The sequence below is a fragment of the Tachysurus vachellii genome, chromosome 23, assembly GCF_030014155.1.
Source record: "Tachysurus vachellii isolate PV-2020 chromosome 23, HZAU_Pvac_v1, whole genome shotgun sequence".
In the NCBI taxonomy this organism is placed as follows: Eukaryota; Metazoa; Chordata; class Actinopteri; order Siluriformes; family Bagridae; genus Tachysurus; species Tachysurus vachellii.
In genome coordinates, this window is record NC_083482.1 from 5,411,123 (window position 1) to 5,428,662 (window position 17,540).

Consider the following 17,540-nt stretch of genomic DNA (forward strand, 5'->3'; position numbering starts at 1 on the left):
GTCGGACATGAACTGGATATATGGTTCTATAGTTCTACAGCGCGCACTTCTGAGCTGATCTGAGCTGTCCAACCGTGATGGTGTTTAAATGTACTTCGTACATGCGCTCCAGTTAAAGCCGTTATGCACAGTTAAAAAGGCATCTTTTGTTATTTAACTTACTGGTTCTATGGGTGGTTCGGGGAGGAAAAAATATTCCTAACACTTGCGCTATGCTTACTTCGAGCTGAAAAGTGTGGGTCGCGCGGACCTACCGCTTCTGTGGTGATTGGCTGTCATTGGATGACATCACTAACCGCTTCAGATCCTCTTTAAATTCCATGAAATTACGTCGAGATCTTGCATAAACATTTGGCGAGTCTTAAAAACTCCGTCCAGTGAAAAGGGGGTTCAGTTTCATTAGCAGTCAGACGGAATGGCTGCTGTACGCACGAGTCTCTCAACAGCGGCGGTGGCCTCGCATGCTCAGAGCGCGTAACGGAGAGAGCAGAGTAGCTGGAACATGAGGAGAGCACTTTTAACAGGGATAAGGAGAAACTACGCATTGTGAGCGAACTGGATTTTTATGGGTTTTTCCCCATTTGCCCTGATATGCATTTTTACTAATCATGCAACATGAATGTAACTAACAGCACTGGAGCGGACGGACCTGCGCCCTGGAACTTTACTGGTGAGTAAAAAAGCATGGAAAGCGAGACCAAAGGTACAGACCTTTGAACTGATGCTGTGTGGTAAAGATATAAACTGCGTGTGTGTGCGCGCGTGTGATACATATATATATATATATATATATATATATATATATATATATATATATATATATATATATATATATATATATATATATATATATATAATACGTGTGTGTGTGTGTGTCTATGCGAAGCCAGTTTTCTGCTCTTTAAAAACGGTGTTCAGTGCCTTCACATAATAAACTCTTAACAGAGATAAAATAAACTCATGAGCCAGAATATTGTAAAATACAATATAATATAATAAAAAACGAGCTTTCCAAAATTGGAGATAAGCATATTAAGAAACATACAACTATATTAAAACTGATTTTAGATCTGTTCTTCTCAATATCAACCAGTAAAAATTGAGAATGAGTTTAGTTTGTTCCACTAAGATCCTCTCTCTGGATCTAAAATTCTCTATTAATTCATATTGTTACATTTTGATAAATTCACTTTATCATTCAATTTTGATTTAATCACTTTGTGTACAAGAAACATATGGATATTTTAAGGTAAGCCACTTAGCTATTAAAATAAAATTTGATATTTCATATGTAGAAGTTATATCAATGCATAAAACATGCATGAATCTCAAAAAGAAAAATCTCAAGTTACGATTAGTTTTTAGTCTTATTAGTGCCTTCGCATATGCCTGCATGCCTTTGTTATTTAGATTTGAATTGAACAGTAATAATTTTTGCCTGGTCTAAAAAGTGTAGCTTCAATATTAAAGTAGGTTAATTTTACCAGGTGTAGGTCCTATTAGTGGTCAGAGCAATCCTCCAAACACTTAGTATATTTCTCTGTTCATCTGCATATATAATTACTTGTTCTTTACACGGAAGCCATTTCATCATTTTTCTAACATTTTGAGTGTCTAATGGAAATCTTGAATGGCAACAGTAATTTTTTCTGTACTCATTGACTTGGGAATGAGAACTTGGGAACATTTGCAAAACTGACAGAGGGGTGCAGTTTCTTTCTTTCTTTCTTTCTTTCTTTCTTTCTTTCTTTCTTTCTTTCTTTCTTCCTTTGGAAATTAGGGGTTAGTTAGATAAGCTGAGTGCTGTCAGGGAGAGTGGAGTAGAGGAAATGCAGAGAAAACGTTTTTACTCTCATTGACATGCAAAGCTCTAGCATCTTGCTCTGTCCTATCGCTCTCTCTCTCTCTCTCTCTCTCTCTCTCTCTCTCTCTCTCTCTCTCTCTCTCACACACACACACACACACACACACACACACACACACACACACACACACTTAGAATTAACAAAATTAACTTTGTGACAGTCAGATCAAGGGGGCAAAAGCATCCAGCAGATGGAGTTTTAGTTCACACTTTCTGTGAGTGAAAACGTTTTTCCCTTTCAGTTTATATTTGCCAGTATCTCAACACATATACCTCAAATTATCCTAATAGACTTCAATTATTCAAAATAACATAAATATTAAGGTAACATGCCCTGTGCGTATCTTGCCAAGTCTATATATATATATATGTGTGTATATATATATATATATATATATATATATATATATATATATATATATATATATATATATATATATATATATATATATATATACATACATATATATATATATATATATATATATATATATATATATATATATATATATATATAGTTTTATCAGTTTTAAAATAGTTGTATGTTTCTTAATATGCTTATCTCCAATTTTGGAAAGCTCGTTTTTTATTATATTGTATTGTGTTATTCTGGCTCAATAGTTGTTGTTTTTTTAATCTATATAAGAGTTTATCATGTGAAGGCACTGAACTCCATTTTTAAAGAGCAGGAAACTGGTTTCAAACACACACACACACACACACACACACATACACACACATACACACACACACACACACATACACACACACACACACACACACACACACACACACACACACACATACATATATATATATATATATATATATATATATATATATATATATATATATATATATATATATATACATATATATACATGTTATGTAGCACATAAGACTGTAGTAATCCTGGGACATCTTTTACCACTAATAAATGAAACATTTGAGCTTGTCTACAAAGTACACGAGGAACTTCCAGCATTACTGATTTAGACTGAATTATTTAGACTGAAATGTTATATATAGACGGAAAAGTTTTGAAACAATGTCTATAGTTTCAAGGTATGGAAACAAGATTTAATTTACACTTGACTGAGTAACTTGAAAACCTGAAGACATTGTAGTATAGAAGTATGGTTCTTGTTTGTTATTTTGCTTGTTATTTATTTTTGTTATGTTTTGTTTTTGAGTTTGTGTTGATTTTTTCACATTAATGACTACTTTGTCCTGCTAAGGGTCATGGTGGATCTGGATCCTATGCTGGGATCACAGGGTATAAGGTGTGATAGACCTTGATGGAATGCCAGTCCACCTCTAAGTATCATTTACACACACATATGCATACTCATTAATGCCTATGGGCAAATTAGAAAATCTACATGCATGTTTTTCAACATTACGAGGAAACCAGCAAACCAAGCATCACCACAATGTCGACCTTCATTGTTATTCATTATTATTCAGTCATTCGATTCTTCTTGCTACCTGTTTCTTCTTGTTCACGGAACAGTATACACACACACATATACACACACACAATACATTTAGTCACAGCAAGGGACAAGAAGAGAGAAGCCAATCTGGAAAATAATAGGTATATAATAACATGTAATAGTCACATACTCTGTAACCAAAGCCTTGTATTGTTTATAAATACCTGTATGTATGTACAGACTTTATAACCAGCTACTGCTAGTGTTCCTTAAAAAATGAAGAAATTGTTGATAGCTCATATAACAGACTGAATCCAGCAGCACTAGACTCTCTAATCATTGTCACTCTCAGGAGAAAAGGTCAAGACTGTACTGTCAACAATAATTGCTGAGATATTGTTGTGCATTTATGGGCACTCTTAGCACACGGTAAGCCCAAAATATGTTTGTTGTTGTCTCAGAATAAATTTGAATCTGGCTATGTGGCTGAATGACAGATGCTTCCATGCTGATGCATGGATATAAAAGAGCACAGTGTAACTATTATTATCAGAATTTAGTCAGTCCAGTTTAATTAACTGTGTACACAGTGTATATAAAAATCTGTATAAGCACCACACCTGACTGTCCATTCTGCAAATCAAGTCTAGTGTGTAGCTTCTAAACTCCTTATGATAATCAGCACTGTTGAACAATACTAGCATGGATCTTTTGCTGTGAAGATGTACAGTAGTCAATTGCTGTGTAAATATCTATGATTTCTGAGCTAAGTATGACTTAAAATAAATAGTCAATGCTTTGTGTTAGAAATACCATTCTTGCTTGGAATATAACATTGTCTTCCTATTTAAGATGCTTTTCCATTCCAGTGCTCAAATCTGGTCACATTGTTTCTAATCATCAAGTATTTAACTCTCCCTCTGTTTCTATGAACCTCTTATGGCCTTCTCAAGGTAGAACTGACTTAATATAATTAAAGATGACAAATAATTAAGTAAGTTGTGCATAATCATTCTTGCAATATTGGTCACAAAGCCATAAGCCATCTTTTAGTCACAGAACTCCACCTACATTCATTCTACATGACTGTCATTTATCAACCCACCAAGTCTCCAATTTCTTTTCTATCTTAGGTTTCTTCAATAAAAAGAGGGAGGAATTAGAAGCCATTGTATAGCAAGCACACAATAGACATTACAACCCAGACATTCATTTACTTGTCATTAATTCTTTTTACCAGGGAGTGATTTGTAGAGCCCTACTAATACAGGGATTTTAGGGTTGGTATCCATGGTGATTTCATTATATAATGGTTTGCGCTTTATAATCTCTTACTCTTGGTTTTATAATACAAAACAACTGAATGTCCCTTTATGTACTATAGTACTGTATGTGTTAGTAATGAGAGTTACTAAACACTAATGCTAGTCAGTGGCTTGTTTTTAAAAAAGGTCATAGGAGGATATGTGCAATTATTCACTAGATAAAGGATATTAAAAAGTTTGACCATCATATCTCCGAAATTCACACTATTGCTGACTATCTTTTAAATGTGCCCTTAAAATTCATTATTAACCTATTAGCCTGACTATTCAGATTAGCATACAAAAATGTTAGGCCTGAACTGGACAGTGTTAGCATGCTAGCTAAAACACAGAATAATAACTATATACATTAAGGCAATCTAACTCATCTTTTCAGATATAATTTAGTGTGAAATGTGGAAATACACAAAAACATCAACTGTATATCACCAGCCATCCAGAGTTTTTCTTCAAACTCCTCAGGTGGCTAATGATACCAATACCACAGTAAAATAAGCTGCCATTTGCATTAGAAAGCAAATGAATGCCTTACCTGTTCAATAAGAAAATAAATCTTTACAAAATTTCCTTTTATTGTATCATACTAACTCTCACGTTGAATCACTTTAACCCTTTCACATGGTTTCTCTCTCCATCACTTTACCCTGATAGTGTAACCTCTAGTCTGTCATTGGTTTTGTTTTGTGTTTAAAGTTGGCGTGTGATGGCATTTACTATACTGTAACTGGCCTGGTGTTTGATATACAGTATCTCACAGAAGTGAGCACATTACTTACATTTTTGTAAATAGTTTACTATATCTTTTCATGTGACAACACTGAAGAAATGTGTACAGCTTGTGTAGCAGTGTAAATTTGCTGTCCCCTCAAAATAACTCAACACACAGCCATTAATGTCTAAATGCTGGCCACAAAAGTGAGTACACCACTAATGCCCCTTTTCCACCAAAAAGAACCGGGTGCTGGTTCAGAGCTAGTGCTTGTGCTGGTTCAAAGTTGGTTCCACTGGCGAACCTTCTAAGAACCGGTTTGCCTTTCCACCGGCTAAAGAGCCATCACAGAGCCGAGTCTGACGTCACTGTATATGTGTCACGTGTCCCAGCAACTTTAGCTCAGCACCGGCAAACACAAACACATCAACAATGGCGGATGTTGCTTTACTGTTAATACTCATGGCTTTGTGAACCTAAATTAGCATCCAAACGCGGCGAATCCAACGTGTACGTGCAGCCCCATGTAACCTGTATAAACGGAGGTTGTAATCGAGAAAGTACATAACGTTATTTTATCATTAACACAGTAAAAAGGTAGCCTTAGCATGCAGCTACTTACTATCGTGTGCTGATAATGTATCATATCGCGGTAAAGTAAAAGTGTATTAAACATTAGTATACTTAAGGTATATTATCAAATGCGCTAACAGTAGCCCCGCCCACAGCCCCTGACACAAGCGGTTCTTAAGTCTAGACCAGCGGGGTTTTGGTGCTACTTAAGAACCACTTTTCCTGGTTCAGAGCCGGTGCTTTGGCTGTCGAAAAAGAAAGAACTGGTTCTAAATTAGGCTCTGGCTCCGAACCAGCACTCGAACTGCCTCGGTGGAAAAGGGGCATAAGTGAAAATGTCCAAATTGGGCCCAATTAGCCCCGGGTGTCATGTGACTCGTTAGTGTTACAAGGTCTCAAGTGTGAATGGGGAGCAGGTGTGTAAAATTTGGTGTTATCGCTCTCATTCTCTCATACTGGTCATTGGAAGTTACACATGGCACCTCATGGCAAAGAACTCTCTGAGGATCTGAAAAAAAGAACTGATGCTCTACATAAAGATGGCTTTGGCTATAAGAAGATTGCCAAGACCTTGAAACTAGGCTGCAGCAGGCTGGCCAAGACGATACAACGGTTTAACAGGACAGGTTCCACTCAGAACAGGCCTCGCCATGGTCCACCAAAGAAGCTGAGGGTAAAGGTGATGGACTGGCCCAGCATGTCTCCAGACCTAAACCCTAGGGGAGGAGCGCAAGGTTTCTAAACTCCACCAGCTCCGTGATGTTGTCATGGAGGAGTGGATGAGGACTCCACTGGCAACCTGCGATGCTCTGGTGAACTTCATGCCCAAGAGGGTTAAGGCAGTGCTGGAAAATAATGGTGGTTACATAAAATATTGACACTTTGGGCCCATTTTGGAAATTTTCACTTAGGAGTGTACTCACTTTTGTGGCCAGCGGTTTAGACATTAATGGCTGTGTGTTGAGTTATTTTTTTAAGGGGACAGCAAATGTACACTGTTATACAAGCTCTACACTCACTACTTTACATTGTAGCACAGTGTCATTTCTTCAGTGTTGTCACATAAAAAGATATAATAAAATATTTACATAAATGTGAGGGGTGTACTGACTTCTGTCAGGTATTGTAAGCATATTCCAATTCAGATTTCAAACTTAATTAATCTTTTAATTTATCCTTAATTTTTTATTAAGAATTGTACTTTAAAGACATTTTGAAGCACCTATAAAAGACTGTGAGCCATCATACTACTGATGCAATGTTCACAAATAGTTCCAGATCAAAGCTTGCCATTATACACCTGCAGTCTTAGATTCAGTGAGGAGAAAACAGCATTGTTATGCAATGAATAAGTGTGTCATATGCTAATGAATGTACACTTCACTAAGCAAAACACAGAAATGTGTGCACATTGACAATGTGTTTTTAGTTTATACAAAGGCAAATGTGATGCTCCTGATTTCACACTATCAGCGCTCAAAGTACTCCCTCTCACTGCAGATAAGTAAAGTTAAAAATTACATTTAATAATTGGTCAGTTATTATTTCTAATTATTATAAGAAAAAGAAAGGATAGAGCTGATATGAAGATAAAATGTAGCACTACAATAGTAGAATGCAATTGTCATCAAGGTTATATCATCAGGCCAGTGTTATAAATATGCCAAAAGTGTTTGATGTTGGTCCCTTAGTTAATTAAATAACATGTTTAACATGCTATCTAACATTTAGCCATGTGCATGTTGTACGGATATTACAGTGGTCTTATTTAGTATATTTTTTAATTAACGCATTAAATTAATACCTGGCTGTGCCACAACGAACCACCACAAACTGTTAAAAAGCATGGTCTTTGCTTGTCCCAAATGGTTAATATGTGAATGCTTATTCATGCCTTCATGAACATAAACATTGTGTTGCATTTACTGGGACCCCCTAGTGTTTGGACTGTGGATCTTACATAAATCAGACAATGAAATATGGCCATTTGCTGTTAATTGGATGCATGCAGTCTTTCTCAGCTACAGAGGCACATTTCCTCCTGTCAGCAGATAATGACAAATGTCCTGATAAAATCAGAATAGGAGGAGAGGAAGGACAAAGGCCATCTGTTAAACATTAAAGGGTAGTCTTATAAAAATAATAAATATAAGGCAGAATATAAGGGTAGTCTTATAAATATAATAAATATAAGGCAGAATAGTAAAGAGTGACAGATTTGATATGATGTGCCAAGAGATTTCATTTGAATACATGTGCGTTACCTGTATACTAGTACAAGCATTCTTTAGAACATCCTCCAGATTTTCTCATTTTGTAGTTGTTGGTCTGTGTGTGTGTGTTTGTGTTTTCAAATTTCTATCACAGATTCTACATCAGACTGAGGAACCATTCTAACACAATCACATTTTTGGTTTTGAACCATGTTACTGTAAATTTGCCAAAAAGCTTAGTGTCATTATACTTAGAGTGGAAAGGGTATTTTTGTAGGATTTCACTCTATTTGGCTCCTTACCTGTTTTCCATTTAATGAAACCTATTTTTACATTATTTTACCACCACCATGCATCACTGATGATGCTCTGTTTTTATGAAGATGAAGACTGTTGTTAGGTTTCTGTCACTTTTGGGACAAAGTGTTTTATAGTCTTATCAGTTTTTTTTTGTTTGTTTTTTTTTTACAAATGATTGCTAAGTGCCCCCAACTTTCATATGGTCTTTCTTATCACCACTCAAAAGCTTTGCTTTATCGAATGTCCAGGACATTTTTTCCTGGATCCCTCCAGCTCAATCAGAAATATTTTTGACCTCATTGTTGTCCTCCACACTGAGTTTTAGTATACAACATCCTATAGGTGTAGTCCTTGTTGTGTCATATTTTCCCCTTATTTAATAATGGACTTTATTGTCATATGTAGGGCATTCAAAGTTTGTGGTATTTGTATTTAGAATGATTAATATTTTTCCAAAACGCCTGGATTTGACTTTAATAGCTACTTGGATTTATGATTGAGAATGTTAAGGTATGTTTCAGTTTCAGACTATAAAACTACAAAATGTGGAAATTATTAAGTGGTGCACACTTGCAAAGCACTATATGTCCAATGTCAAGAATACAGTGCAAGAGAAACTTTACAACAGGCAATGTCGCAACCTCATTTGTTATGCATTATCTTTGAACTGCAAAGTTTATCTTGCATACATCTACTCTATTTTCTTTTCCCACTACCATCTGCTACTCCTGAACACAGACACAGATTCTGTTTCCTTATCTTCTGCAAAGATATATATTTGTGTATATTTTTAAACTCTTGTTAAGCATATTATAAACTTATGATTACAGTTGTGCTCTTACAAAACACTGCATTTCCTAAACACCTATGATTAGCCTCACTGTACTGTATACCTGAATATATTTACTTTGTGTATTTTATCATATACACACACATAGACTTTCTCTTATAAGCACATTTCTGAATTCACTCACTCTGTTAGTTGTAACTACACTTATTTCTTCTGTCCTGACCACACACATTAGTGACTGATTTCACTAATGCTCTTATGGTTGAATGGGCAGAAATTCACACAGTCACAATTCGAAATCTCCAAATTAGGTTTACGGGATTTAGCAGACACCCTTATCCAGATTGACTTACCTTTTTATTTCAATTTATAGACTGAGCAATTGAGGGTTAAGGGCCTTGCTCAGGGGCCCAGCAGTGGCAGCTTGCTGGACTTGGGGTTCGAATCCATGACCTTCCGATCAGTAGTCCAACACCTTTTCTGTGACGCTTCAGCCAGTGGTGCCTGTCAGGCCTTATGCCTGATCAGAAAGTCAGGGGTTCATTCATTCATTCATTCATCTTCTACCGCTTATCCGAACTATCTCGGGTCACAGGGAGCCTGTGCCAATCTCAGGCGTCATCGGGCATCAAGGCAGGATACAACCTGGACGGAGTGCCAACCCATCGCAGGGCACACACACACACACTCATTCACTCACACACTCACACACTACGGACAATTTTCCAGAGATGCCAATCAACCTACCATGCATGTCTTTGGAGGGACTGGGGGAGGAAACCGGAGTACCCGGAGGAAACCCCCGAGGCACGGGGAGAACATGCAAACTCCACACACACAAGGTGGAGGCGGGAATCAAACCCCGACCCTGGAGGTGTGAGGCAAACGTGCTAACCACTAAGTCACCGTGCCTCATCAGGGGTTCAATTATTATTAAATTATCAAACATCAGAAGTAAACCCCTGCTATGCCATAAGCTTTGGTTTATGTGCAAGCAAAATCTGGATGTAGACAGGCTTTCATCTTGTGTCTTGAGAATTGTCTATCAATAAGGCTGATGCAGTCAGATAAGAAGGTACTGTCTCACAGTAGTCTTTAGCTTTGGAAATGACGGTTATAAAGAACATCTAATGTGGAACTCGGGTTGATCTATTTACAAACAGTAAGATAATTGTACAAATTGTTTCAAAGATAAAGCAGAGACTAAAGTTTTGGGCCTGGATATATTGATGATCTACAGTTGCATGATTTTCCACCAATACCACTTCTGTTGATAAAACTGAAGGAAACCGACTATAGGTAGCATAAGCCTCTGTAAACAATAATCAAGAGTAACAATTATGACTGTGTATACAAAGCATTGTAGGATGAAATAAATAATTAAAGAATATTGGATGAAAATCAAAACTTCATGATAGGGACCACTGAAGACTAGGAAGGATTGTGTCAAGTGACAGCAGAACTTAAAATCCACCTTAAAGGCACTGTTTCCACAAAAACAGTCAGAAGAGAACCCCGAAGGAAGCATACAACTTGGACTGTCTGGTTCCAGCAGTCAAACATCGTGGAGGATCTGTGAATATTTGGGTGGCCATATCTTATAACATATTCTACTGGCCCCATCATTGACCTACACGGTTGTGTTACTGCCAAAAAGTGTTTGGAAATTCTGGAAAAGTGACCAGGTGCATGCTATGGTCCAAGTCTTTTTTCCAGATAACGATGTCATTTTTCAAGATCATACACAGCCATAACAGTTCAGTTTTGGTTTGAGGAGTGGTGGGAAAAAGAAGATATGTTGTGTATCTTCAGCATAGCAGTGGTAAGAGAACCTGTGTGAGCCCTGTGAGACACCAGTGGAGAGTCTGTGTGGAGCAGATGTCACTCCCCTCCATGTTAGATGATATGAGAGAAGTGAAGTAAAGTGATACCGGTCTGTAGTTATTGATGTCTGATGGATCCAGAGCAGGTTTTTTTAGGATGGGAGTAACCCTTGCTCTCTTGAAGGTAGTTGGTGCATGACCAACAGCTATGGATCCATTGATGATAGTGGTAATGAAGGGCAGAACGTCTTGCGAGATGGTCTGGAGCATAGTGGAAGGGAGTGGATCCAATGGGCAGGTGGTAGGATTGCAAGACAGAATGAGTTGTAAAATCTCTTCTGCTGCTACAATTGAGAAATGCGACAATGAAGGACAGCAGATCCTGACTGTGAGAGGTAGGTGCACTCAGGGCAGAAGTGAAGGTTCTGCAGATTTTCTCAATCTTCTCCTGGTAAAAAGAAGCAAAGTGTTCTGCAGTCAGGGAGGATGAAGGAGGTGAACCTGGGGGGTTGAGTAGAGGAGAAATGATGATGTGGAGCTTACAAGGGTCTTGTGCTAAAGCTTCAAGCTTTTACTTGTAGAAGGAAGTCTTGGCAGAAGTCACATCTGAAAAGAACTTGGCCAGGAGTGTATGGTAAGAGTCAAGGTCTGAATAAAATTTCTTCCACTTCTCTCAGATGATCTTAGCTATCTTCGATTGTTGAGCAACATATCTGAAAGCCAGGGAGCAAAACAAGAAGTTTTCTTGAGTTTAGTGGACAGAGGGCAGAGAAAGTCAATGGTTGAGGAAAGATAGGAGAGGAAAGTGTCTGTGGCTGTGTCCAAGGGTAGTAAGGAAAAGGATTCAGGATCAGGAAGAGATGAAAGAGCGCTAGAAGCTACAGAAGAAGGGTTGACAGAATGGAGGTTGCAATGGCCATCATGTCTGTGGCTGGGGAAGGACGGGTGAAAACCAGGTCCAGGACATTTCCTCCTTTGTGTGTGGGGAAGTAGCTGTTGAGTTTCAGAACGAATGAGTCCAGAAGAGTCAGGAGAGAAGAAGATTGAAGCTTGTCAGAAAGGAGGTTGAAATCGCCAAGCACTGTCAGAGGGGTGCTGTTGAAAGGGAAAGCACTAAAAAGTGTGTCCATTTCTTCCAGGAAGTCTCCTAGGAGACCAGGAGCTCGGTAGACAACAATGATGACAAGGTTGATTGGAGAGGTAACTGAAATGGCATGAAATTCAAAAGAGGAGATGGTTAAATGAGACAAGAGGAGAGGTGTGAAACACCATCTCCTTAACAACAGTAGACCTGTACCACCACCCCTGCCAGTTTCTCTTGGTGAGTGAAAGAAAGCATAGGCAGAGGATATAGCAGCTGGTGTAGCAGTGTTCTGTGGGGATATCCAGGTCTCTGTTAGTGCAAGAAAATCAAAAGGAGTAGTGGGAAGCTAAAGCCGAGATAAAATCAGCTTTCCTTACAGCAAACTGGCAATTCCAGAGCCCACCTACCACCTCTGTTTGAGGGCCTACCTACAATGGTAAGAGGTGACTACAGAAATGGGTTTGAGGCACATATCCGCAGTACACCAAGAGTGAGATTTAAAATATGGTGTGGTAGAATATATTAAACAGTATATATCAAGCGTTAGAGGGATACTTACAAAACCACCACAGAGAACCTTCAATTTAAATGAGTAAGCCCTGCCCACAAATCACACCTTAAGGGAGACTGAAACTACTCCTGATTAATCAGCTGAGAGAACTACTAAACTACTAAGCAAAGACCAACACTATAAGGTCAACAATGCAATATAATAGAACAAAGTGAGTTAAGCAGATAGTACACAAATGTCAGAAACCTACCTTACCAGAAGACAATATATTCAAATAAATTGAAAGCACATCGTACACTATTACACTATATATATATATATATATATATATATATATATATATATATATATATATATATATATATATATATATATATATATTACAACTTTAGTAACAATAGATTTATTATATATATATATATATATATATATATATATAGATATATAGATATACTATTTATTTAACAATACTATACTATTATATAGTATTATTTAAGTATAGTATTTTATAGTATTTTATTTTCTATTATATAGTATTATTTAACAATACTATACTATTTATTTAACATTTTTTCTTATTGTATTTCATCTTATATCGTATTTCAGATCATTAGGTCTTTGGATTTTAATAGTTAATAGGATTTTAATATTAAACTATTAAAATCCAAAGGCCTAATGATCTGAAAGTATAATAAGATGAAATACAATAAGAAAAATTGTTAAATAAATAGTTTATAGACTGTCACAGGGAGAGATGATTTTGCTTCATTATAATGAGTGGAATAATGAGGACATAAAATATGGTTTATTGCAATTTATTCTACTCCTAGTCTCTATCATTAGAGCTCATGTTTCTTCATTCTTATCATTGTGTACTTTGCCCTGACATGATGTTTGTTCTATTTATTATTATTATTATTATTAGTAGTAGTAGTAGTAGTAGTAGTAGTAGTAGTAATAGTAGTAGTAGTAGAAATAGTACAATTATTATTATTATTTATATCAGCAGCATTTTATAAAGGTAAACATTAATTTAAATAACAGAAATATTTGTGAGGGAATGAAGATTTAAAACTCTTACAAAGTAGTCCTGGGATGTTTAATGCTAGGATTGCCATGGGATGTACATCCAAACAGACTCAGGGTAACTTAATTTCACATTTGTTGTAATTAGATAATTTCTTAAGGAATAACCTCTATCCAGAGTAGACATGAATATTACCATGGAGAACATTATTAATCTGTTATTTGCCAGAGACTATTCATTCTTACACAAGTCCTCTGCTGATAGCCCCAGACTCTATTCTGAGAAATCAGACTCTATTCTCCTGATTTCCTGCTATTTATTTGATCTGGAAGCAAATAATTATTACCTTAAATATGTAACTGTTATTCTCTGCATTAGAAAGCTGAGATGCTAAACTATGCCTAAATGTTTTGTTTGTTTCTCTCTCTCTCTCTCTCTCTCTCTCTCTCTCTCTCTCTCTCTCTCTCTCTCTCTCTCTCTGGGTGTGTGTGTTTTAGGTTCACTTAGTAACTTGTCAAGTGATGATAATGTCAGCTGTGACAAAATCAGCACCAATGGGTCGTGTACAGTTGCTGAGGTCACTGGGAGCCCATACAAGACAGTGGAAATGGTCTTCATTGCCTTGGTTACTGGATCAATCAGCTTTGTCACTGTGGTGGGCAACATCCTAGTAATGCTGTCTATCAAAGTCAACCGGCACCTCCAAACCGTCAACAATTACTTTTTGTTCAGCTTGGCATGTGCAGACCTCATCATTGGTGTGTTCTCAATGAATCTCTACACTGTATATATACTGAAGGGCTACTGGCCGCTTGGCCCAGTGGTGTGTGATCTTTGGTTGGCTCTGGATTATGTTGTCAGTAATGCGTCTGTCATGAATCTGCTGATAATCAGCTTTGATCGCTATTTTTGTGTAACCAAACCACTAACTTACCCAACACGTCGCACAACCAAGATGGCTGGTCTGATGATTGCCTCAGCCTGGATCCTCTCCTTTATTCTGTGGGCTCCTGCAATTCTCTTCTGGCAGTTTATTGTAGGGGAACGCACTGTAGAACCAGGAGCATGCTATATCCAGTTTCTTTCTAACCCTGTGGTCACATTTGGCACAGCAATTGCTGCATTCTATCTTCCAGTGGTCATAATGACAGTGCTGTACATTCACATCTCCTTAGCTAGCCGTAGCCGTGTGTCAAAGCAGAAGCCAGAAGCTAAGAAAGAGAAAAAAGGTTTGAGGTCTGCTGGACTGCTGAGGAGGCACATACTAAGGCAGAACAACAATAATCAGACTCCTCCTAAGCCCAGCCTTGATTCATGCAGCACAGCTGATACCATGAAAAATGGACAACTTGATGAGACCATGGTCCCAATTAAAGCTGATGGCAACATGCAGCATGAGGAGAAGGAGAGCTCAAATGATTCCAGTACGGCTAGCATTGCACCCAAAGAATCCAAGGAAAGAGCCAACAATGCAAGTGCCTCCCAAAAAGGCTTGACATCTGGTTCTGCCCAGGTACCCAAACTCAACCCAGTCTCTAAATGGTCCAAGATCAAGATTGTCACCAAACAGACAGGAGATGAGTGCATCACTGCTATTGAAATAATTCCCCCAGAAAGTGGCACAGAGGGCCGCTCTATCCCAATCAACCGGCCCCGCACAGTGGTACGCAAGTTTGCCAGCATTGCCCGCAGCCAGGTGAAAAGAAAAAGACAAATGGCAGCCCGTGAGAAGAAAGTGACAAAGACAATCTTTGCCATCCTTCTGGCCTTCATCATTACATGGACCCCATATAATGTGATGGTCCTTATCAGCACATTCTGTCAGTCCTGTGTGCCAGACACAGTCTGGGCCATTGGCTACTGGCTTTGCTATGTGAACAGCACCATAAACCCTGCCTGCTATGCTTTGTGCAATGCTACCTTTAAAAAGACCTTCAAGAACCTCCTTATGTGCCAGTACAAAAATATTGGAACCAGGTGAACTGGATGCTCCACACTGGATTCTGATGGATAATTGGGTTGTCCCCAGTATTTTAGGCCAGTGTCTCTAATGCATTAAAATCTGGAATGTATTATGTATTATTTTGTGTAAGGCTTTAATGCTTAGTACATTGTGCAGATTCAATCCAGATCTTTAAACAAACAAACAAATAAATATATGAAGACAAAACAAAAGGCTGCTTCTACATTTGGTTGTATTAACATCTGATCAGGGGAACTCATCTGCTGCTGGTAAATATACTTGTATATAATGTTGCTCTGCTTATATCTACTGCCAAGTTCATCACCAAATCATACGATTTGCATTAGTTGAGTGACAGGACTGAAAAAGTTCATTGGTGCGGAATAATAAGATCATCCAAAACAAGCACATCATTTTTTTAAAAAAAAAAAAACAACTTAAATGTAACCCTGAATAATATTGATGAACTGTGAATTCCCAAGAATTGCTTTTCCCAAATAGAACCCAACCGTTGTGGTGAAGAACTGTCCATATATAAACAAGCATGTATGTATGTATGTATGATATAAGTCTGTGGCATTTTTAATGGTTAGGGTATGTATATAATATATAACATGCTTATAAATACTCCTACAAAGTAAGGTTTCTTGCATTTTGTATGTACTGTGTTTGTACTCTTGTATTTAATTAGTAATTTACATTTAATTTCACTATGTATGAAATATATTGCTGTCTATAACCAAATGTATCAGAGTTTCACCTATATTATCATACAGGTAGAGTTCAGGGGAATATTTACTGTATAGCAGGGTGCTGCAAATATCTATTGAAAAGTTTCTCCTGCCTTGTGAGAACACAGCCAGCCTGATTGTGCCATTTAAAACCCAACAAATTGCTGTATATTTGTATTTTCTGAAAGTAAAAACAATTCACATTTATACACATATAAAATATTGTTGTTCTGGCCAAAGTACATAAACCTTAGTTAAAACCTACTAACATGCCGGTTCGCACTACTGAACTATATCATCTAGTGAGCTAACCTATTTTAATCTAGCTCGAAAAGGTTTGGGTGGTGGCATTCCTTGTCTCATATTAGTTTTCTTCTAGCAATATTATTATTATTTAATTAAGCTGCCTATTAGAAGCCTTTGGAAAAATATTTAGCCTTATTACCAGCTTTAGAAGCTAAACACGTTCACAATTGGTATTTAAAACAGATACACAAATTAACAAACTATTATTAAAGCACAAGTTAGAAAATGTCTCCTGGATCATCCGGACAGAATCCTTGCTTTCCTCCACGTAAGCACTGATGCCACAGATCCTCTTTAATGCTCACTGAACCACCCTGTTTTTTCTGTTTTAAATATTACATGTAAGAATTAGTACATCACAGCTATATAATTAATAAATACAGTAACTAATAAGGTACAGGACAGAAAATTATTTACAGCTAACTGCTGTTCAAATGCTTTAGATTAGAAAGCTGAAAAATAAAACCATTAATTTGGCTGAATCTCTGGATTATTACAGCAGTCCTGCTCTTTTAAGGCACTGCATTCTTGCAATTAACATTCATGGCACCTCTTTCTAGTGATATGTTTGTTATTTATCTCTCTAGTTTGTTAGGGTCATTAATGGTTTACTTAGATGCAAATGGAACATTGTGGTCTCTATAATGCTGGATAAATAAAAATGAGAAAGATTTGACTTTTTATCATTTTTCCTACTAATGGTCTGTTGAAATCATTGGAATGCTCCAATACAATATGCCAGAGCCATGTACAATAATAGACAATGGTTTCCATAATAGATTTCTCTAGACATTTTGTGTGTGTGTGTGTGTGTGTATCAAAATACGCAATACTATTCATGATTTTAGTACATAGAAAAAAATCACTTTCCTTTCTCTGACATAA

General features: G+C 37.1%; 1 protein-coding gene across 1 annotated transcript; it reads left to right on the forward strand.

The window, feature by feature from the left end:
• Window positions 1–390: 390 nt before the first annotated feature.
• chrm4a (cholinergic receptor, muscarinic 4a) lies at window positions 391–17,331 on the forward strand. Its single transcript, XM_060859325.1, has 2 exons — window positions 391–670; window positions 14,153–17,331. The coding sequence occupies exons 1-2, from the start codon at window positions 616–618 to the stop codon at window positions 15,634–15,636; spliced, it is 1,539 nt and encodes a 512-aa protein (XP_060715308.1). The 5' UTR covers window positions 391–615; the 3' UTR covers window positions 15,637–17,331.
• Window positions 17,332–17,540: the final 209 nt, after the last annotated feature.

Excerpts from the sequence above, each read along its gene's own strand:
- chrm4a (XM_060859325.1), top strand. The coding sequence starts at position 616 with ATGAATGTAACTAACAGCACTGGAGCGGACGGACCTGCGCCCTGGAAC. Across the intron at positions 671-14,152 it reads TGCGCCCTGGAACTTTACTG|GTTCACTTAGTAACTTGTCA; the intron begins GTGAGTAAAAAA and ends TGTGTGTTTTAG.